Source organism: Astatotilapia calliptera, chromosome 19, assembly GCF_964374335.1.
Source record: "Astatotilapia calliptera chromosome 19, fAstCal68.1, whole genome shotgun sequence".
NCBI classification, from domain to species: Eukaryota; Metazoa; Chordata; class Actinopteri; order Cichliformes; family Cichlidae; genus Astatotilapia; species Astatotilapia calliptera.
Genome location: NC_137440.1, coordinates 14,301,294 through 14,322,909, shown reverse-complemented (window position 1 = coordinate 14,322,909; position 21,616 = coordinate 14,301,294). Strand labels below are relative to the sequence as shown.

General features: G+C 41.2%; 1 protein-coding gene across 11 annotated transcripts in view; it reads left to right on the top strand.

Annotated features, from left to right (window-relative positions):
- Positions 1–21,616, top strand: part of kiaa1109 (KIAA1109 ortholog) — an 86,460-nt gene that overhangs the window by 40,495 nt on the left and 24,349 nt on the right. For 3 of the 11 annotated variants that reach the window (XM_080293647.1, XM_026152437.2, XM_026152433.2), the window contains 27 exons: positions 2,172–2,356; positions 2,787–2,962; positions 3,098–3,683; positions 4,446–4,644; positions 5,059–5,322; positions 5,510–5,603; positions 6,672–6,722; positions 7,444–7,650; positions 8,719–8,954; positions 9,087–9,337; positions 9,470–9,575; positions 10,556–10,653; positions 10,785–10,973; positions 11,227–11,395; positions 12,443–12,654; positions 13,623–13,706; positions 14,954–15,152; positions 15,335–15,394; positions 15,560–15,786; positions 16,744–16,911; positions 17,387–17,517; positions 17,603–17,726; positions 17,872–17,984; positions 18,447–18,540; positions 18,838–18,891; positions 20,888–21,150; positions 21,296–21,511. In XM_080293647.1, the coding sequence (XP_080149773.1) occupies positions 2,172–2,356; positions 2,787–2,962; positions 3,098–3,683; positions 4,446–4,644; positions 5,059–5,322; positions 5,510–5,603; positions 6,672–6,722; positions 7,444–7,650; positions 8,719–8,954; positions 9,087–9,337; positions 9,470–9,575; positions 10,556–10,653; positions 10,785–10,973; positions 11,227–11,395; positions 12,443–12,654; positions 13,623–13,706; positions 14,954–15,152; positions 15,335–15,394; positions 15,560–15,786; positions 16,744–16,911; positions 17,387–17,517; positions 17,603–17,726; positions 17,872–17,984; positions 18,447–18,540; positions 18,838–18,891; positions 20,888–21,150; positions 21,296–21,511 (4,756 nt within the window). The remainder of the gene's footprint in view (positions 1–2,171; positions 2,357–2,786; positions 2,963–3,097; positions 3,684–4,445; positions 4,645–5,058; positions 5,323–5,509; positions 5,604–6,671; positions 6,723–7,443; positions 7,651–8,718; positions 8,955–9,086; positions 9,338–9,469; positions 9,576–10,555; positions 10,654–10,784; positions 10,974–11,226; positions 11,396–12,442; positions 12,655–13,622; positions 13,707–14,953; positions 15,153–15,334; positions 15,395–15,559; positions 15,787–16,743; positions 16,912–17,386; positions 17,518–17,602; positions 17,727–17,871; positions 17,985–18,446; positions 18,541–18,837; positions 18,892–20,887; positions 21,151–21,295; positions 21,512–21,616) is intronic. The other 8 variants (XM_026152435.2, XM_026152441.2, XM_026152436.2 and 5 more) reach the window with 8 other exon arrangements.

Sequence of the window (21,616 nt, the reverse complement as noted above, 5' to 3'; positions counted from 1 at the left end):
TTAGAAAATATACACAAATTGTGAAATTGCACCTCTTTAAAATGCAGCTCAATTAAACCTAGCTCCAAGAATAATTTTCACCGACAGTTCTGAGATAAGCTGCATGTTATTCTTGGATGCGGTTGTAGGACCGGCTTTAAAATCGCATGACAAAAATATCATACACATTAAAAAAAACTGTATCACCAACGTAGCCTGGACAACATTTGCTAGTTAGATGAAGTCAGCTATCTCATCTTAGCATATTTATATGCATATTTATAATTATACGGTTCTTGGAGTGAGTGCATACACTCATGAAGTTTAGTAACTTCAGGTCACTGCAACAAGCCCAGGTACAGTTTACCGACGGATGGGTGCAGGACCTTGAAATGCACCGTGTAGAACGAAAGACCATCGTACGTATCATAAGTTTACCAGTCTCACAAATCGTCGTCATAAATACACATTCCTTAACCGTTTATTAATAGGACCTTTGAGCTCAACGGTAATTAATTAGTAGTGGAAATAATTTCTGGTAGCGTTACAGAAATGTAGCAGTGACAACAATATTGTATGCTGTAATCACCGCACGGATAGGAGGCGGCTGGCTTGACCGCGGCTCACAAATGACGGCTCACTTTACCGCAGTCTGTAATCGCACTGGGCAATTAGTGATACAAAAAACCTGTTTTATCCTGTGAATAAAAGTATATGTTTTTGTCAATGTACCATAATAACAGAAGCGAAACGCAATATTGTGTCAGGACAATTCACTATTTATGCACAATAAATAAAGGAGCATAGCGCGACAATTTCTGTTCAGCGCCAGACTTGCTTGTAACCTATATCACTAATTATGTTATGAAAATGACGTATTAACTACTAAAAAACACTGACCTTCGTGTAAATGCTTGGAGCAGACTAACCTGTGAGCTGGAGTGTTCTGGGACGTTATATTTGATCTTTGAATGGCTGCAATCCAGGCCACCCGTTGCGTCTTTGTTACTTCGGAAACATGGCTCGAACAATTTCTCTTCAACGACGTAATCCGATAACAACCGATCTCTTTACCCGTCGGCTTCCCGTGGCTGTCATGCGACCGGCTATTGCAGTTAATAATACAACAGCTTCTTGACATTTTTGTGTTTCTTTTTATCGCTGTGTGACTGATTTTAATTGAAAGCCTGCGTGCCGCTTGCCACGAGTTCCCAGAATCCTTTGCGGTTCTACCCGTGAATGACGTCACATTTTCAATCTCTATATAATATGCATGTTAAATTTTATATTTGGGGTAAAATATCAAGTCTTTTCAAGTAAACCGGTTCAAGTCCAATTCAAGTCCCAAGTCATTGGTGTAAAAGTCCAAGTCAAGTCACAAGTCTTGCAACATTTTTTCAAGTCAAGTCTAAAGTCATAAAATTAATGACTCGAGTCTGACTCGAGTCCAAGTCATGTGACTCGAGTCCACACCTCTGATTATTACTATTCTATTTTTATGTGGTACTAGGACTCCTTTTTGTTTTGTGAGTCTTGAAGTCTATACACCTCAAGTCATGTGGTAGCCTGTTAGCCTCTCTCAGCGTGAAGCTGTGTAAGAAAAGCTCATGTTGTTTCCTCACTGGTACTTTCCTGCAAAACACACTCTCAGTTTAGTGACCTGAAATTTCTCTTATTCCTCACAACACCGCTCTATCCCTCGCTCTGTTACCCTGTACTCCCACTCATCTTCTAAGCTACAAACTGCAGCACTCTGCATTTTGTTTCACTCTCTCTTAATAGCAGTTTATTACTTGGAATCAGCCATGCAAATGACTGAAAAACATTTGTTACCTTCGCAATTGTGGATACATTTGTAAGTGTGTAATGATCGGATTTGTGCCAAAGATGATTAAGTTCGTCGTTATGTAGTCACCCAAGTGTGAGCCAATGACAGCACAGCAAATTAGCTGCAGCAGTTTCTCACAAACAAATTAAGTAAGTGTGATGTGGCTGTTTACAGTTGCAAATTGTGCATTAAATGGCTGTAAAGTTGCACTTAACGTTCTCTCTTGCTGTCTGTGTAATTCTTTCCAACATGTTTTTTATGAGGAGCTGGAGTGGTAAAGTGCTCTGCTCTCTCACTGCTGCTTGTACGTGTGCCGGCTTTTCTTAATCCACGTGGATCCTAAACCTGCGCTAAACACCCTCAGGTGGGACGTGTAACCTGCCCACCATCCCTTCGGCCTCAGATTTCAACACAGTGCTGTCCAGTGACCAGAACACCCTCGATGGGACCCACTCCCAGCATTCCCAGCACAGCACGAGCCAGGACGACATGGCCGACATTGAAGAGGGGAACCAGTGTCCAGCTGCTGTTCAGCTGGCTGATGCTCAGGTTTGTCTCTAAATCTGTTTTTACACTTTATAATTAGACATGAATTAGTCAGGTAGTTTGTGTGATATCTGCTGCTCACTGATAAGTTTTAGAACTGGTTCAGAAATTGGTTTTTAAATTAGGCTTTTTTATGTTGATGCCGTTAAAGCAGATAAAAGCTAATTCACACTGATTTGCAATTAGTCCGATTTGTTTATCGAGTTAGAAAAAGCTGAATATCGAGCGGGTCTGTTGATAAGGAATCATTCTGTGTTAATATAAATGTCACCTGTCTCATACCGTTCGGCATTCATTGGGCTTTCCATTTCCTTATTTCACCGTTTTATTTTAATTTCATACGCAGATGTCAGACGGATAGAAAGCTTTTAGTTAAGTGTCTACAAAAATATCTTCTTTTCTGTGCGTTGATCGTCTGTTTTCATCCCCTCAGGTTGTTTTTAAGCCTTTACTGAGCTACACAGGCATCCAGGCCCAAGATACCACTCCGCTTAGCTATAAGATGTATTTTGGAGAGCACCTGTCTTTTTCTGGCAACCTCGAGTGCCTCAGAGCAGACATTGCCGACTCTGATACCACCAAGGAGCGCAAAAACAAGCGATCCAGGAGGTAAAACTGTCCTAAAACACGACAGGCACATGTTGCATTACCCATCCCTGCTTTTTGGCTTTTTGAAGCCTTTTTCCTTGGTTTCTTCTCTTAATGAAATTATCTGCTAACCCTTTGTGCTTCTTCTATATTAAGGCAAGGCATGGTGAACCTGCCTCCCCTTGAGTTCAAGCCAGCGTTGCTGATTGAGACTTTCAGTGTGAATGCCGTGGTGATGGAGAAGTCAACCAGCGCTCCTCAGGGCCCCACCGCAGCCCCGCTCTCCTTCCACGACCTCAACCGCCGCCACTACAATACATTCCACTGTGACTTCACTACAGCCTGCCAGGCCATCAGCCAGCGCGTCGACATGGCCCTGGTGCGCCTCATCCACCAGTTCAGCACCATGATCGATGATATCAAGGCCACGCAGACCGACATCAAGCTGAGCCGCTACACCGCCGGCTCGGCCTCCCCGACACCCACCTTCAAGGCCCGGCCGTATCGCCACTTCAGGTCGTCGGACTTCAGCCGCAGCTCCCGTGGAAGCCTGAATGGGGCGGGCCGCAGCGGAACCCAGACTCTGAAGAGCAAGAGAGGAGTGGGTGGAGGATCAGGAGGGGGAGCCGCAAATGCTGGTGGTTTACCTCCAAACGGACCTCCATCGGGCATGGACACGCTGGGAAGAAGGGAACCGAGAGGACGCAGCTCCCTCGGACGCTCAGAAAGACGCACCTCCAAGGTAACGATGATCATGACAGGACAAGATGGGAAAATATCACAATGGATAGAAAGTAATGTGTATATTTTGAGGAGCCAAACATAATGAAGACTTTGCGCAGTAACTGTAAATGGTTGTGATGAAATTAAATGAAAACCTCTTGTGCCTTTTCAACGGCTCTGTGAGGCGCACCTGTCCAGACCAGTAGAATCACTAAATTCACTCAGCAGCTGACATTTCCTCCACACAAACCCTAGAGGGAGCCAGAAGATTATAGGATTTTCTCAGAACAGACAGTAGTATCTTAAACACATCTGTGATGTTTCAGTAAGAAATATTTTTTTGTTTTCAAAAAAACAAAAAAGTTTTTAACTTTAGAAATCTTCTTGCAAACATGTTTGACTTGGTGAAAGTTCTTTTGTTTCAGAAGTTGGAATATGAGCTTTGAAGTTTGAGGCACTAAGCACTTTTTAAATGAGATTTTTATTAAAGTAAATGATGTATGAGATACATTTGAAGTATTTTCCACTCTTGGGGAACTCTCCTGAAATAACTGAGTCACCTCCCTGACACTTATTTCACAAGTGTCTGTTTTTAGCTTTCATTAAGTGGCTCTGTCGTGACAGCTTACTGCATCATAACTATACTGTCAGAGTAAACAACGGGGTAATAAAATAAGGAATGAGTCAGCAGGCCTGTTTATTTACCCTTCAGCCCCACGATGCATATTGTGGCACGTCTACTTTCTGTTTCATAATCTGGAATATTGCGTAATGCCCTCAGGTGTCACGGAAAGGGTCCCGTGACGTGGCCGACCACATGGCGATCCAGATGGATGACTCGGACTCCATCACAGTGTCAGAGCAGAGCGAGCCATCAGCAGAATGTTGGCAGAACATGTACAAGCTGCTCAACTTCTACTCCCTCATCTCCGATCCCACTGGCATCCTGGAGAAAAGCTCCCCGGAGAACTGCCTTTCAGGTGGAAAAAAGCTTCCAGCACACATCCAATTCCACATTTCAGTTGTTTAGCTTAACTGTGTCTTTTTCATTATGCTTTACTCTTCGCTTTATTTTTAGAGGTTGTTACTGTTTTATAATCTGCACACTATGCTCTGCAAATCTGACTGACTTCCTTCATGATCACTGTTTTATAAACACCTTTTCATTCATTTCTCCTGTTTGTGACACGCCTATTTCAGTTTATCCTACTAGAATATTTTACTGCTGTAACAGAGGAGGCTATGAAGTAGTGACCATTCCTTCGGAGTGGGAGGATAAACTTTCCCAATTTAATAAAAAAAAAAAAAAAAAAGTGGTGCATCTGTCATCACCGATTTTATAAGTGAAAGTACAGAAGCAGTTTTTAATGTAACGTGTAAATCTAAATTCACAGAGACGGGACGTCACACCTCAGAGCCGTTCTGTAAAGTGATATTTGAGAATGAGCAGCAGGACCCCAACACGCCCAGCAAGCCTCCCGGTGCGGGTGGAAGGCGACGCAGCCTTGTGAGCTCCGAGCCTCAGCACGTCACGCTCATCGTGTTCGGCATCGGCATGGTGAACCGCACACACCTGGAGGCGGACATCGGCGGGCTGACCATGGAAGCAGAACTGAAGAAGATACATGGAAGTTTCACCCTGAAGGAGAAGATGAAAGGTTAGGCAGGGATTTTGACAGAGATAATGATTTTTCCATCTTTTTTTATGGTAGGAAAGATCCGATATGAAACTTTAGAAAGTCCCAAAGTAGATCGATGCAGGTGTGCAAAAAAAGGGAAGTTCCTGGTCAGTAGAAGTTTGGTTTGTTTGATCTGATCTCTTTTTTGGTGTTGTTGTGCCTGCAGATATTCTGCACCAGAAAATGACAGAGACGTGCGCATCGGCTCACATAGGAGGGGTAAACATCGTTCTGCTGGAGGGGATAACTCCTGACATTCAGTACGTGCAAACTCTCCTTCTGTTCAGCCTGTCGATTAAATATTTTAGCAGCTATTTAAAAAGAAACCAAGCGTTTTAATCGAAGTGCTTTGTTCCTGTCTGATCTTAACTGTATTGATCCTCACTCTCTCTCATTGTAATGTTTTTTTTTTCTTTTTTAATAATTCAGCAGGTGGTAGTGTTTTTCTTTTCTATTAGTTTGAATGTTTTCTTTAAAAATGTGTCTTTTTTTAATTCTTAATCACAATTTTGTAAAGTGAACAACTTTTGCAAAATGTACTCTTATCAAAACAGTTGATTGAGTGTTTAAGTATAAACTCCATAAACACCTTTAAAAGCCCTCTAAAACATGGTTGTGTTAGTGCTCAGTGAGAACTATTTACAGGCTCCTGTCCAGCCAGTTAATTTTATTATGTTTTCTTTTTACTGCAAGCAATTTCCTCAAAAGGTAGCCAACCTAATCAGGTTGCAAGCCTTGTATTTATGCTTTTAGACAGGCCAGTGTGTCTCCACACTGTTTTGATTCAGTTTATTACATAAATAGATGGCTTACTTAAGAAATCCTCCCACTGTGAAAATAAAACTGAGACCTAATACTGTTTCCATAATGTACCTGCACACTCTGCCTGTTTTTAAATTTATGTGGCCAAGACAGTAGCATTCTCGAGTTGTTACTGTGATTGCTTATTTTGGCTCTTGTCCTTTTGACTCAAGCAAAAACAGTGTGCGAAGACAGCAGGTCCCAGTGCAGAAGTAAAACAAAACAATGGTGTCTGACATATCAGTGGCTTGTCAGAAGTTGTTGTTTTAGTGTTGCCTCCTAGATGCAGTTTAATTACGAGTATGTTCAGCTGTGGTTCTCTGAGCTGCCTGAGCTCATCTTTGTGTTTTAACTGCTTTGTTAATCCAGAGCCTTATCATAAATAACGTCTGAACTTCTAAAACATTTTAACAGTACATTTAATGTGAAAAATTGCTCTGACCTTCAAGTTTCTCAAATTATTTTACACTTTCTTCTTCTTCTTCTTCTTCTTTTTAATTTGCTTTCTCTTCCAACTACTTGCCTAGACTGGAGGATTTCCCAACATCTCCCACCAGCACTGCTAAACAAGAGTTTCTGTATGTTTATGCTGCATTTTAGGGGACTCATTAAACCAAAAGCATAACTTCCTTAAATGTACATCCATCATTTGTTTCAGTCATCTGTTTACCACATCTGTTTTCAGTGAGCATTTACAATGATCTGTCCCCATTAATTTTGTGTAAATGAAGCAACTGCCACCTGTGGATTATTGTTGCTGACTTTTTTTCTTCTTCCCCAAAACATAAAATCATCTGATTTCTTTCTCATCTCACTTTTTTTCTTATAAAATGTCAGAAAAATAAAAGCGAGTCAGTGCAGTATCTCTTTGTACCAGTGAGAAGCAGAAAAACTAAATATTTGAGACGCTGAAGCCAAAAAATGGTGTCTCATTATCTATTCAACTTTCTTGTATTTGTTTACAGCATCCATGTTCTCTTCTAATGTCATCAATCTGATAAAAATCTGCAGTCTATTAATATTTAGTCGACACGATATCATTTTCCTTTAGCTGAGCCAGCCAGGCTTGCAGACCGTACATTCTTTGTTATTCATTCATAGCGTCACTACCATAACCGCTCATTACGTCCCTAAAAAAAACAAAAACCAAAAATGCACACACAAATAATTGCAGTCCTGAATTTGCATGGTGTTTCACTGTTTGGTGTCTAACCCCACCTTCATTCATAAGTCTACGTCTTCTCTATGATTGAGTTTTTTTTGCTCCGCTGCTTATTCCGGCTTCCTCTGTGTTTACAGAACGGTGGTCAAATGCAACATCGCCAAGTCTCAGGCCTTGTACAGCGCCCAGCGGGGTCTGAAGACCAACAACGCTGCTGTCTTCAAAGTGGGGGCCATCATGATCAACATTCCCCAACACCCGGCTACGCTGCACAGTATGATGGTCCGCAGCTCCCATCAGCTCTCCAAGCAAATCTCCGACCTCATCCGCCAGCCTTCTAATGCGTACGTCTGCTTCACCTATTCAGCTTTTCTCACAGCTTTTTTTTTCTCCCCACTTCAAAGTAATCAATTTCAAAATGTGCTCAACTTGAAACCATAAATGAATCCACCATCCAACACGTGCTGTCTCTGAAGTGTAATGTTTACTCATTCAGTTCGTAATGTCTACTAAACAGACACGTTACTACAGCAGGTCCACACTGTCGCCCGCCTTTAAAACCTGTGTGTGGTCTGTTTCCATGGTAATATGCTGAATTATGTTAATATATTTATAGAGTTGTAGGTGTGCTTTGGGTATTAAAGAACTTGTCTATAATTTGATTTTCGCTGGAATGGAAGTCAGTATCTGCAGAGTTGTGAAAAATAACACACACATAACTGAATCAAAGCATTAGCAGTGACTTTTCCATGTGCAGCTTCCTTCAACGCAGTTTACCTCATAAGGCTGGGTGGATAAATCGGAGGCGCTGCTTCCCAAATCCAGTCCAGACATTAACATATTACATCATCGCTTGAACATGTAACTATGTAGCACTTTTCTAGTCTCACTGACCAATCAGTGATTTCCACACACATTTATAAAACACTTTACTTTCTACTTAAGCACCGTATCTACCCACACACTGGCGGCCAATTTAGAATCATCAGTTTAATTAACATGGACATTTCTGACTGTGGGAGGAAACCCACACAGCCAGCCACCCTCCTGACAACACAGCACACATAATAATAAACATAAACTCTATCAGTATTCCACTTTTGAACAAAGTCTCATCCTATGGAAGTAATTAAATCATCTGAAAGAAAAACAGAAATATTAACAAGAGGAGATTATAAAAAGAATCAAACACGGTATTGGGGAACAAGGCGGCATTTATAAACACATAGCAAACATTCATTAACGGCTCGCAGTAAAAGAACGTTTAAGAAGGGATTTAAAAGGCGGTAAAGAAGTTGATGGATGTAAGTGGGATTAAGGCTATGTAATACTTTAAAAGCCAAAGTTGCGGCTAAAGTAGAAAGTCATGCAATCCTGACCTCATGAGTAATTGTTTTTATGTTTTTTAACAGCCAACCTCCTAATAGGGAGGACACCCCCACCCCGCAACCCTCTGACAAAGCATCCAGCATCAACCAGACCCCTGTCGAGGCCAACGAGTTCCCTCAGCTTCCCGAAGGCCTGGAGAAGAAGCCCATTGTCCTCAAGTTCAGCGCCATGATGGATGGCATCACCATTGGCGCAGCCCTGCTCCCATCACTGAAAGCAGAGTACAAGATGGGCCGCATGAAGAGCCACGGCATGACGGGTGTGTGAAAATATATCTGATACAAACTTCTGCAATATTTATTTAAAATAATCGTTTTCCTCCCAGCCTTTTGTACCAATTTGCTGAGGTTAATGAGTCATGATATTCCTTCTCTCACCAACTTGTCTTTAGGAGCACAAACCAGTTTCACGTTTGAGTTGCCGAACCACAAACTTTGCTTCCAATCAAAAGTGTCCCCGGTGGACATGTCCCAGCACACTATGTCGCCATCAGCCAGCCTCACGCTGCCGCCGGTTACAATGTCGGGAGAGTACATCATGGAGGATCACGATAGTCACTCAGACCAGGGCTGGGCACCAGACGACTTCCCAGCAAAACAAGGAAACTACCTGCAGGGCAACTACCTGCGATGTGTAGCTGAGGTAAAAAAGTTATAGCAGCAGGTGCTTTAAGTAAAGGCCTGTTGATTTACAATCTGCATTTTAAATCTTTAAAGTTTTGTTATTTGTAACATCTAACTGATCTTTGTGTTCACTGTCCTCTCTCGTACACAGATTGGCTCTTTTGAGCACAACCTGACCACAGACCTGCTCAACCACCTGGTCTTTCTGCAGAAGGTTTTCATGAAGGAAGTGAACGAGGTCATTCAGAAAGTGTCAGGTAATGTAACGTAAACCTTCTGGTTTTTCATTATTATTCTAATTATTATCCGGTCTTTTATCAGTTCCCAGAGTCAGAACCAGACACGGAGAAGCTGCATTCAGCTTTTATGCTCCTTATATCTGGAACAAACTCCCAGAAAGCCTCAGATCAGCTGAAACACTCAGTTTATTTAAATCCAGGTTGAAGACTCACCTGTTCTCAGCTGCATTTGAATAAAGCACCAAATCCACACTTTAAGCTTAAATTTCAAAACTTACATTTAACTACTGATTTTATCTAATGTTCTGATTTTATCTGTTTTGATTTTATATACTGTTGTTTGTTTGTTTGTTTGTTAATTAGTTAGTTAGTTTATTTGCTTGTTTTATTCAATTTTAAATCATGCTTTTTATTTGTTCTTGTTTCTAATGTCTCTGTAAAGCACTTTGAATCACCTTGTTGTTGAATTGTGCTATACAAATAAACTTGCCTTGCCTTGCCTTGCCTTTTACATTTTTAGAGACTTACCAGAATCACAAACACGTTACAGTACTGTATCCTCTATGTGCTGCTGCAGCAGCCGAGCTTTCCTCTTGGATCAATAAAGTTAATCTAATCTCAGACATCTGGCTTTTCCCCACAGCATTCTGTATCCTACAGCTGCTGCTTAAGTTGCTAAAAAAATCGTTTTTCCTCAAATATCAATGCCCGATGCACTGCTACAAATCCACCCTTGTTTATTTCCACATTATTGATAGTATTTTGTTAAGCTCACCAAGCTTGATAGTAGTAGTTTTTTTTTTTTTTTTTTTTTTTTTTTGCCATTTTAGAGAAAAGAATAACGATGGAGGCGCACATTAAAGAGGAAAAGCTGCAATTGAAGACTACAGCAGATTAATACTTGCACATCTGCCTCCGGTCCACATTGCCACAATTCAGCTATGTTTTATCCAGCTTGTGTGTGACCTGTAAGGTGTGTGTGTGTTCTGTTCTGCCAGGAGGAGAACAACCCATCCCACTCTGGAATGAGCACGACACCTCAACAGATGCAGACAAACCCAAAATCCTGCTTTATTCTCTCAGCCTCAGGTTCAAGGTATCTGATGTTCAGTTTGTTTCAGAAATGCAAAATTATTCTCTTTGGGAGAAGCTTTGTGTTGTTTTGAAGGGATGAAACCAGTTCAAGTTTTCTCTGTGGAGATTTTATTGTTGTCTTCGTGTTCACAGGGAATCCAGATGACAGCAACCACTCCCTCCATGCGAGCCGTGCGCTTTGAGACGGGCCTGATTGAGCTCGAGCTGTCCAACAGAATCCAGTGCAAGGCTCAGGCTGGAGGCAGCAGCAGTTACCTGAAACTCTTTGGAAAATGTCAAGTTGACCTCAACCTAGCCCTTGGACAGATTGTCAAGCACCAGGTACAAATGAAATCCTGCACGTATTCTCAAGCAGTTCGTCTTACTCAGCATACAGACACAGAATCCTCACTTCTTAACAGGTCCCGTTCATCCCGTGCTTTATCGTATCAGATGAAGTCAATTCAATTCAATTCAGTTTTATTTATATAGCACTAAATCACAACAACAGTCGCCTCAAGACGCTTTATATTGTACAGTAGATCCTACGATAATAGATGACTATTTGATTCCTTTTCTCACTTTCACTTTAAAGGTGTATGAAGAAGCTGGCTCGGATTTCCACCAAGTGGCATACTTCCAAACTCGGATTGGTCTGCGGAATGCTCTGCAGGAGGAAATCAGTGGATCCACTGACAAAGAGGCTGTTCTCATCACCCTCAACAGGCCAGTGGTTTTCGCTCAGCCCGTGGCATTCGACAGAGGTTAGGATTCCTTTTTTTTTTCTATCTTTGGTGTATAGGTCTTTTAAAACATGGGCTGCATGATATTTAATCTGTGTTTAAAGGTGATGATTTTTCTGACGTTCAAAGTTTCTCACAGCTTTCTTGACTGAAGCAGGATCAGAAGCCTCATTATGTACAATGCAGTACAGCGGGTGATACGTTATCCTTGAAGTCAGACTTTTCTTAACGTGGCAGCTTTATTGTTAAAGTTACTTTGGTAATTAGAGTGGGCATGTCCTTTATGAAAGTGTGTGTGTGTGTGTGTGTGTGTGTGTGTGTGTGTGTGTACACGTGTAATAAAGTTTGGTAAATGGATGTGACAGCTTAAAAGCTGTGACTATGTGAGGAAAGAACACAATGTAATGTGTTGTTGGATCCTTATCAAACCTGTCTGGGATAATTTGTTCCAAGTGATTACGTTTTTGCTTCTTTTCCATGTGTTTAAAAGTTGCTGCTACTAACTGATGTTGCAGTTAATGTAATAAACTCAAAACATCTACAGCTGGAAGCACCTGCTGAACTTCAGCTTCTGTTAACATTTTGTCAAACTCCCATTATACATTATTCATTGTTAGTGTGTCTGAATAATCTGACCCATCAAACACTTTGTAGAAATTTTAGAAACATGTCTGTCTGTTAAGATGACTCCGTCAGTCTTACTTAGTCTGGTTTAATAAGACTCAGACATGTAGCTGACATATTTAGGTGACATTACTGGAGAAAGACTTTCTGTTCCTATTAATGTTGTTGGGTAACACTGAACAATCAACAGTATAAAGTATAGGTTTTAATGTTTTTATACTGTGTAACATTATTTCACACTTTGATGCCAATTCCAACACTGGTGGGTAAAGTGGGCTGGGTGTGTGATTTTATTTAAGCTCTGGGAAAAACAGATTTTCCTTATTTAGATCCATATTTGGAGTTTTTGGTTCTTTAGCATCTCAAAATTTGATATAAATTACTTAAATGACATGTTAGATCTTATTTAATGTTTATTCATCCCACCACTGTGCTCTTCTGCAGCTGTGCTCTTCTGGTTAAACTACAAAGCTGCATATGACAACTGGAATGAGCAGCGTATGGCCCTCAACAAGGACATTCACGTGGCCACAAAAGAAGTGGTGGATAAGCTGCCAGGCATTCAACAGACCTCCGCCCAGGCATTCAGCACCCTCTTTCTGCAACTGACAGTCAATGACCTGGGTATTTGCCTGCCAATTACCAACACATCTCAGGTAATATGCTATGACTGAGTCTCCCAAGTGTCATTGGTCAATCCCTTTGAGCGTTAGATTGTTTTCTTATAAATAATCTTATATATTTTTAAGTTCGGTTTAGGATATAAAGTGCACAACTTATTTTGTTTTGTAAAAGTTTTAATATATGCTGACTTGAAATACACACTTTGAAAAGTTATAAAAAACAAAAATCCCCAACAAGGTGCTCTGCTTGTGGCTCTATGGCTTGCTTCCATCACTGCTGCTTTTTTCAGATCATCCAAATTTGAATGTACTGATGAATCTACTAGTATACTGATCGCTAGTAGATGCCACAATCTGCAGTAGTTTTCAACTACTACAAGTTTTGGAAGACATTGATTTCCTATGTCTGCAAATACTCACTCACCTAGTGTAGCAGTAGGTAAACTGGAAATGCAGACTGCTTGCCTTCAAAGTAAAACTAGTTTATGTTGAAACATGTTGGTTACAGTCATAAGACACTGTCTTTACTTTGAAGGCTGCTGATTCCACCAAGCAGCAGCCAGCAACTTGCAGCAAAAACACTTGCTAACTGGTTAGACAATCCACATTTTTCCCTGGCTTCGGGAGATTTCCAGCTCAACACCAACCAGTCTGCAGGCATGTGAGACTGATGCCAAACTAACAGCCTTAAGAACTGTTCAGTGATGTTGAGCTACTCTTATCAGATCTTATGTCAGTGCCTCCTCAACAATTGCTGTAAATCTGTATACAGTCCCAACAGACAGGCTTCCTCACAGTTACTTTAAGTCAACATGTGCATGTGCATATTGGGTGTCCTATTTTTTTTTTTTTTTTTTTTTTTCCTTTCTCTTTTTTTTGGAAGTGTGTCCTATATTTTATTGTACTCATTCATCATAGTTTGAATTATCCTTATTCTACTTTGCATGCTAGGATTGGAAAGATTTCAGATGCAGACAGTTATGTTACACTTATTTCCATAGAGAGGACAAGAACCAGTTACGGAGGGCACAAACTCTGAAGCTGGGGCCAGCTCTTCAGCAGGCCAGCAAAGAAATGCACGAAAAGTAACCAAAAGTTTATTACATCTCTTGGGATGGCTTGGTGTGAGGTGTTGACTGATACTGAGTGACGCTCTTCTATAAAACCTGTCACACTGCAGTATACTGCATCATAGGTGCTTTGTGGTTTTAAAAAAAAAAAAGCTTCTCTAACGGCGGCATAACAAGTAGTGAAGCTCGGGCTGGTGTTTGAGGTGTGTTTTCATAATAAAAGTTATGCCTGTTGGTATCCAGAGTATTGATTATGTGAGTGCTTTTAAGTTATGTACGTTTCTATATGCGAGACTAGATTAAGAATATAGTTAGGTGCAGTGTTGCACATGGTGGGCTCTCTCTACGCTTGTATGCATGTGGTATTTTGCATTGGCTTATATCTGGGATCTTGTAATAGCTGCCCCAAAATTGTGGTCTGATTATTTTCATCCAGCTGATTGAAATGGGCTAGTAAATAGTTCAGATACAGATATATGTATTTTCCTAATGATAATGATCAGACTGCTATTCTGGGACTAATGTCAGGTTAATCAAATTCATGTAATTTGGATGTGTGGGTTTCTGTTTGTTTGTTTTTTCTTCTTTAATCACTGATTTTCTGCATTTGAACTTGAAATGTACTGAAGAGCTTGGTAACACTTCACTCAGAGATAGATTTATGTCAGTAGCACTTAAACTTGTTCCCTCGAAGGTTTTAAAGTGGACCTGTCTTGTTAAGCTTTTGACTTATTTTCAGGTGGACTTGAATATTAAACATGCTAAAATCACAAACAAAAAAGTTTCAGACCTTTTGGATCTTTATGATGCCCAGTCTTTACGATACACAGTTCTGGCTCCACTCTTTCACCTGCCATTCAAACCTTCCGTTGGTGAGTTTTAGGCCATAAGAATAAAGATGCATTAAAGAGACGGTGCAAAGGGTGTTAAACCAGCTTGTGTGTGGAGACAGACTATACAGAGGCCAGAAAGATGTAAAAAGGATTATTTGTTTTGTACCGTGAATCATGTATAATCTAGAGTCCAAGCTAAAATGTTTAGAGCTGGAAATAAGCATAGCAAATCCCCTTTAATGTGCAATAATTTGCCATTGTGCTATTGTTCTTAATATTTGGTTAAGTTGATGACAGCTGTACAGAATGAAGTGTTGCCAACGCTTCCTTTTCCAAACAAATGGAGGTGGTTTGCCTTTCCTTGTACTCTCCCCCCTTCTCCTCTCTCCCTTGAGGCCAGAGTAACCTTTCTCCCTGCCATTCCACCAGGCCAATCACAGCATAGATTTTGACACGGGCTCTGCGCTGGTCCTGACCATCGAGAGCACACTGATCACCGCCTGCTCCTCCGAGTCCCTGGTGAGTAAAGGACACTTCAAAAATTTCTGCATCCGCTTTGCCGAGGGCTTCGAGACCTCCTGGGACGACTGGAAGCCTGAAGTCCGGGGAGACATCGTCATGAATGCTTGTGAGTGACACAGTTTATGCAAATGTTTTTATCTAAGTGTTGCAGAAAGCCATTTCAAATACAAATTCTGTACTGTGTGAGCCCGTTCACATTTGATTTGTGAGCTAGTGGGCAGAAGAAGACTGTCAGTGTGTCTCTATAGAGATCATGAAAGATATTTGTTTGTATGTACTTGTGTGCAGGTGTAGTCCCTGACGGTACATATGAAGTGTGTTCCAGGACTACAGGGCAGCCCTCTGCAGGCAAGTTCTTTTAACTGTGCTCTGGTCTATTAAATATAGATCACACCCTAGAGCTGCACAATGATATTGAGACTGTGTGGAAAATTTTATTATTTATTGCATTAATTTTCCCAACATCATCCACTGTTTTCCCTCTCACTCCTGGCTTCCTTTTCACCAAAACAGAAAGCAGCAGCGCTGGTACCTGGACTCTCAATGTGCTTTGGAAGATGTGTGGAATCGCCGTTCACATGGACCCCAATATCGGCAAGCGCCTCAACGCTCTGGGCAACACGCTGACGTCCCTGACGGGCGAGGAGGACATAGACGACATCGCCGATCTGAACTCTGTGAACATGGCAGACCTTTCAGATGAGGACGAAACCGACTCCATGTCACCCACCACGCACATGGTCAGACACCGCTCAGTTCGTTTTTTATTACAGTTTAGTTTGAATTCGGAAGATTGCTAAAGAGTAATTGTGTATTTCCGCCACAGCTGGATTCAGTCGTTCTTTCACAGCCTGACTTTAACGAGACCCGAGCAGCTGTTGCATCAGTCAGATCAGATGGTCTCCTTTAGAAGTTAGAAAGTTCTCAAGAAATATCTAAAAATATATATTTCCAGTGTTGAAAGTTGTGAAAAGAAAAACTCTAAACTGAAGTGGGAATATTCAGCTGTTGAGTTTACTGCCAGTCAGTATCGCAGGTTCAGAAGAAGTAGTTCAACATTTAGGGAAATGCATCTATTCTCTTATTTTGCAGCTGGTAATATGAGAAGATAAGTACCACTGTGGTGTATGTAAATTAGATAACAGACTGCAGCAGCAGCTGTTACCTTAGTTTGATGCAAAGACTGAAAACAGGGAATGTGTTGATAACTAAAGCTGCCTCTAAAACAAATTGGTTTGGGTTGTCTGGGGGGCTGTTATGAGTTTCTGCTGGTTTCCAGCAGCCTCACAAGATTGAGGTCACAGCTCCCAGCTAAGAAACACCCAGGCACGTAACCCCTCAGTAAAACAGCAAATTGCTGTTTTTTCTCCTCTTTGGTTTTTGCACAGATTAAACAAACTGATAAAATGTGTTAGTTTGGGTTCTTTAGGACTGCCTATATTCTCCTTCACTAAGCTAACCAGCTGCTGTTCATTGTGGTGTCGCAGGTAAGCTCTACGATATCTTCTCATCGTGCTGTCGACAGGATAGTGTTTGTGGATTTCTAAAATGTTGAACTATTCCTTTAATAATGCATCAGTCCGTTTGAACAAATCCTACCTGGCTTGCATTAAAAAAAAAAAAAAAAGCTTCAGAAGGCAAAGTCTGACCCAGGCTGTTCCACCTTTCCATTCACCTGTCCCTGCTGTTATTTACAGACTCCAGAGTTCAGCCCTCGGCTGACCTTAAGGAAGCGTCTGGTAAACCACATCCTGGGCCTCAGCCCCAGGCCTCAGAGCATATCTGTCCCCATCGACTACTTAAACTGTGCATCTCCTTGCCTACCAGGCAGTGGCAGAACCCAAAGACCCCTCTCCTGGGCTTGTGTATGTAGCCGCCCGCAGTGTTAAACTTTTCTCCAGGCTGGTTGAATCACTTACAAGGTCACATTTCAGGCACTTGCACTTAAGTGATGAAGGCTGTGGATTCCAAAATTCTGAGCTGTGTTATTTGCTTCCACTGCCCTCCTCATTAAGCTTCAATGATGGGTGAAAAGAAGTAGATTAGTGGCCCATAATTCCCTTTGGCAATAAAGCTTTGTTTCCTTCTTTCACTAGGAGTTGTGGTGGTGGTGGTGGTGTCTCTTATTTGTGACATGGCTCCTGGTGTGTGGATAATTCTACAGATAAACTTCTAATGATTGAATCACAAAAATGCACCTTTTAATCAGAAACTGGGACATCGGGACGATGGATTCTTATTGCACAATCTGTTGATCAGAAAGTTTGTCACAGTTGTCAGTCAGTTTAACCACATCTGTGTGTTTCCATGTGTGTTTGGTTTCCTGCTTTGGTGCAACAGGAGGCGGTTGACCCCAGAAGGCCCATGGTGTCAGGAAACCAGATAATTGATGCTCGTGGGAGGAAGTTCACAAAAAGGGTCATTGACATCCGAGAACTGAATGAGCAAGCCAAAGTCATCGATGACCTCAAGTAAGACTCCAGCTTTTTGTAACTGTTCTGTTTAAAGAGTTGCAACAACTAAGTGACTAGCCGTGTCCTCTTCTTACGAACGCAGGAAACTGGGGGCCAGCGAAGGAACCATCAATCAGGAGATTCAGCGCTATCAACAGCTGGAGTCTGTGGCCGTCAAAGACATCAGGAGAGATGTCAGAAAGAAGCTGCGTCGCTCCAGCATGAGGGTGAATCCCCCGTCTCTTTACCTTCCCCGAGTAGAAGTGCATTCGCCACAGCACCTTAACTTAAAATAGCATGAAATCATGCTAGGGTGTTAGTCATGTTTATCCTTTTATGGACCCGTTTGTAGCTGTGTTTGTTCTTTCCCAGGCGGCCTCTCTAAAGGATAAGTGGGGTCTTGGCTACAAACCAAGCTACAACCGCTCCAAAAGCATCTCAGCGGCAGCAGGCCGGCCACCTCTAAAAAGGATGGACAGACAAAGGTAACAAAGAAGGGCAGCAGGAGGCACCTTCCCTGGTATCAGAAATGACACCATTAAGGGAGCTTCACTGTAAACAAACAGGACCATGTGACCTCTGTCTCACTTCTCTGCTGCTGCTGCTGCTGCCATTATGTTTTTCAAACATTTTCCCATTATCTTGCTGACAAAGAGGGACAGAGTGACTCACAAATTAGAATGTAGTGAAGAGGAAGTGCTCATTGCATTTTGTTTATAGTAATTATGCAGATTATCTCAGGATTAATGTAGTATTGATATTCAGGCAGTTCAGACCTTTCACAGGAGAAAAATATTTACTCTGGAGGGGTCAACAAATGCTCAACAATGACTTGAAATGAATCGTACTAATAACAGGCCGGGCTTTGACAAGTGTTGGCTGATTAAATGCCATATGTTCTGAAACAAAATCAAATAAAAATGAGATCCTCACAATGTTGGCTTCAGTTCCAGAATCGGAGATGTGGATGCAGATTTCCCAGATATCCGTGTGGACGTGTCCTCTCCGGCACCACGGGTCACCTTCAACATCCAGGACACGGTAAGCCTGCCTTCTTCATGTGTCAGATATCCATTGCTGTAGCACATTAATAGATTGCATTGTACCTCTTAATTGATTTATTTATAAATTAAAGCATTTCCAAACAAATCAATATTCTGTTTTTTGTTTTTTTAGTTTTGTGCAATTTTATATGCGATCATCTGCATCTCATCCATCATTTACATGTTTGTTTGTTACCATAACTGATCTCTGTTACAGCTGATTTGTACAGTATGTTGCAGTAGAAACAGAGGGATGAACTCTTGTTTTAAAAATAACTCTTCTGTCCAATTAAAGATTAATAATCAGGCTTTGGAGTCTGCACCTGTCAGTCCAGGAGATATATTCAAGGTATATGGTCCAAGAATAAAATTTAAAAAATGAAAATGCATAACCAACGCTGATCAAAAACTTCTGTTTCCTCCTCTCCTCTGTGATTACCTTGACAGTGCTGACAGGATTTTGAATATGCAAAATCAAAACAGGATGATAAGACGGGAACTTTCGGCTATATGCAGTAGACATTCATTTGCATAATAAGTTAGATTTTGATTTATTACTGGTGCATGAGGATCATCCGGATTTATAATAAAACCTACTATTCCCTTAGCTGCTGAGTGTGAGAGTCAGCAATTCATCCCTGCTTTTATTTAGAATGACCTCAACCCAAGAAAGTTCTCAGAAAATCAATTGTTTGCAGAATAAAAACACTTTACAGTTGAATTGCTGCTTAATGAATTATAGTTTCACACCCCACACACACTCATCCTGTCTTGAAACTGCATAAAATAATCCAGCAGCTTTTTTCTTTTTTTTAACCTTAGTATATTGAGTGATTTCTAACAACTATGCATGGGTGGCCACTGAGTCACAGTCTGTCGGCTTTTGTTTGTCACAACAGCAGGTCCTTAATCGCCCCCAACAATACCAAAAACTTCACGAGGATAAAATAAATAATACGTTTAATATAAAGTCACCAGTTTACCTTTTAAAATGCCACAATCACAAATAATAACTCAGACATTCTGGGGAAAAGAATCCATTCTCTTTAACCCCACATCCCTGAAGCGGCATTTGTGGCTCATACTGTGAAGACGGCAGTCATGTGTGTTGAGGAGAATAATAACTATATAAGAAAACTTGCTTATTATTTGCGGGCGTGACTGCGAACATAAACTGCAAACAACTTTCATAACTGTGGCTCCCAAACCTTTTTCAGACAATCCTCTCTCTTCAGAAGCCACAAGAAAGTTCCCTCCCCCTACCCGACTGTTTTAATTACTTATTAACAATTTTTTTTAAAAAGTCCAAGTGAAATTTTAGGGTTAAACAGGTGGTCACAGGCATGTGTGAACGTCACATAATCCATCATAAAAGATGATTTTATTTAAAAAAAATCATTTATTTTTACTTAATTTTAACAAAACCAAGAGATTGAAGTCTTATAATGAAATGGTGACCTTATTATGTAGTTGCCAAGCAACCTGTAGCCACTTAAAATATTCGTCAATAGCGTAATCAAAATTCCTTTGATGACATGAGTTATTTAATCTCCCAAAGGAGCTTTCGTTGGGTTTATTTGCTCAGCACTGTAACTGAATGGTGATGAATCTGTTGTGCAGTTGTGTTATTTTCTTGGTGAGTGTAAATCTTTCTCTTTTTTTTTTTTTCAATAAAATCATTAACGGTGAAATTGATAACAATAATCCTGATATTAATTAAAAAATTATAGTAATCTCTAACTCTTTGATGAAAGAACAAGACTTGCTCAATAAATCAATACCACATTCATATAAAACTCTATATTGTCCTATAAGGAGTATTTGTGTCGCAGATGGATTATTTCTAATTTAACTGATGCTCACCTCTGTCAGTGTGTTTGGGATCTGTTGACCCTACACAAATGGGCTTTGTCCCTGGCTGTCATAAGGATACTTCTACACTTTCTTGGGCATTTTTCTGTTGTCACCATCTTGAGACGGGGTATGTCATCTACTCATCCTCATCTTCTTCCTTTGTTTCAAGCTGTCATTCCTCTTCACAGAAAGTGCATGACCTCTGAGCTCCTCGGTGAACCGTTGCAGGCAGTAGTGTTCTGCCTCTGGACCTGCAGAAGTAAAAGATTAAATTTGATTTGAGGAGTAAACACAAATTTCAGAACTGATCAGTTAAACTAATTAATAAGGTCCAGTCTACAGAACACTACTTCCTTTTTTGGGTGGATTTCTGCTGAAGACATCAGCTCCAGCTCTCAGATTCCCTGGATCGATGTCTCCACGTAGGAACAAATTTAGACAGACATTAAACCATTTCCTGTGTGAGTTTGACCTTTTGTCCTTTTCTAAAGTTCCCTGAGGAGTCAGAGGGGGACCTGTCGACAGTCTCCATTGACGATTCATCCCATCCTCATCACCTCCATCTCCATCCCCTATCTGTTGTCGATGGTCATCACTCAGTTTTCAGTGCCCCCGCCACCCCTGCTGTCTTCTCACCCACACTTCCCTTCCAGCATGACGACATAAGGCGCGATGACCTGTCCTCTTCCTCCTCGGAAGACTCGGACAAGGACGACTTCGAGCATGACAGACAGCAGAGCTATCGAAGGCCTGTGTGAGTTTATTGCGTTTGTCAGTGCAGGCGTACTTGTTATGACAGTTAGGAAAAGAAAGCGCCATTAATTTCTTTTTTGTCTAAAAAAGAAAAGCTTTTCAATTTTCAGCATTCACTAAACGGTGCTGTCCTCCCTGATTCTCAGCCAAACGTCTCAGAGAAAGTCCTCGGGCTTTTCTGCTGTGAGTCAGTTGTTCAGTGAGCGCTGGCCAGGCACTCCTGCCAACCGCAGCTTCAGTGGCCCAACGACAGAAAGAAACATCGACTTTGAGCTGGATGTCCGTGTGGAAATCGACAGCGGGAAGTGCGTCCTTCACCCTACTACTCAACAGCCCGAGCACGAGGATGTTTCTTTGAGGAGGTGCAGTAAAAAGTTCATTTCTCAATCTGGGAAATGCAAACTCCTATTTAAAGTTGGTCTCACATTTCCTCCCAAATGTAGTATTAAGCGTAGATTAAATCAGAC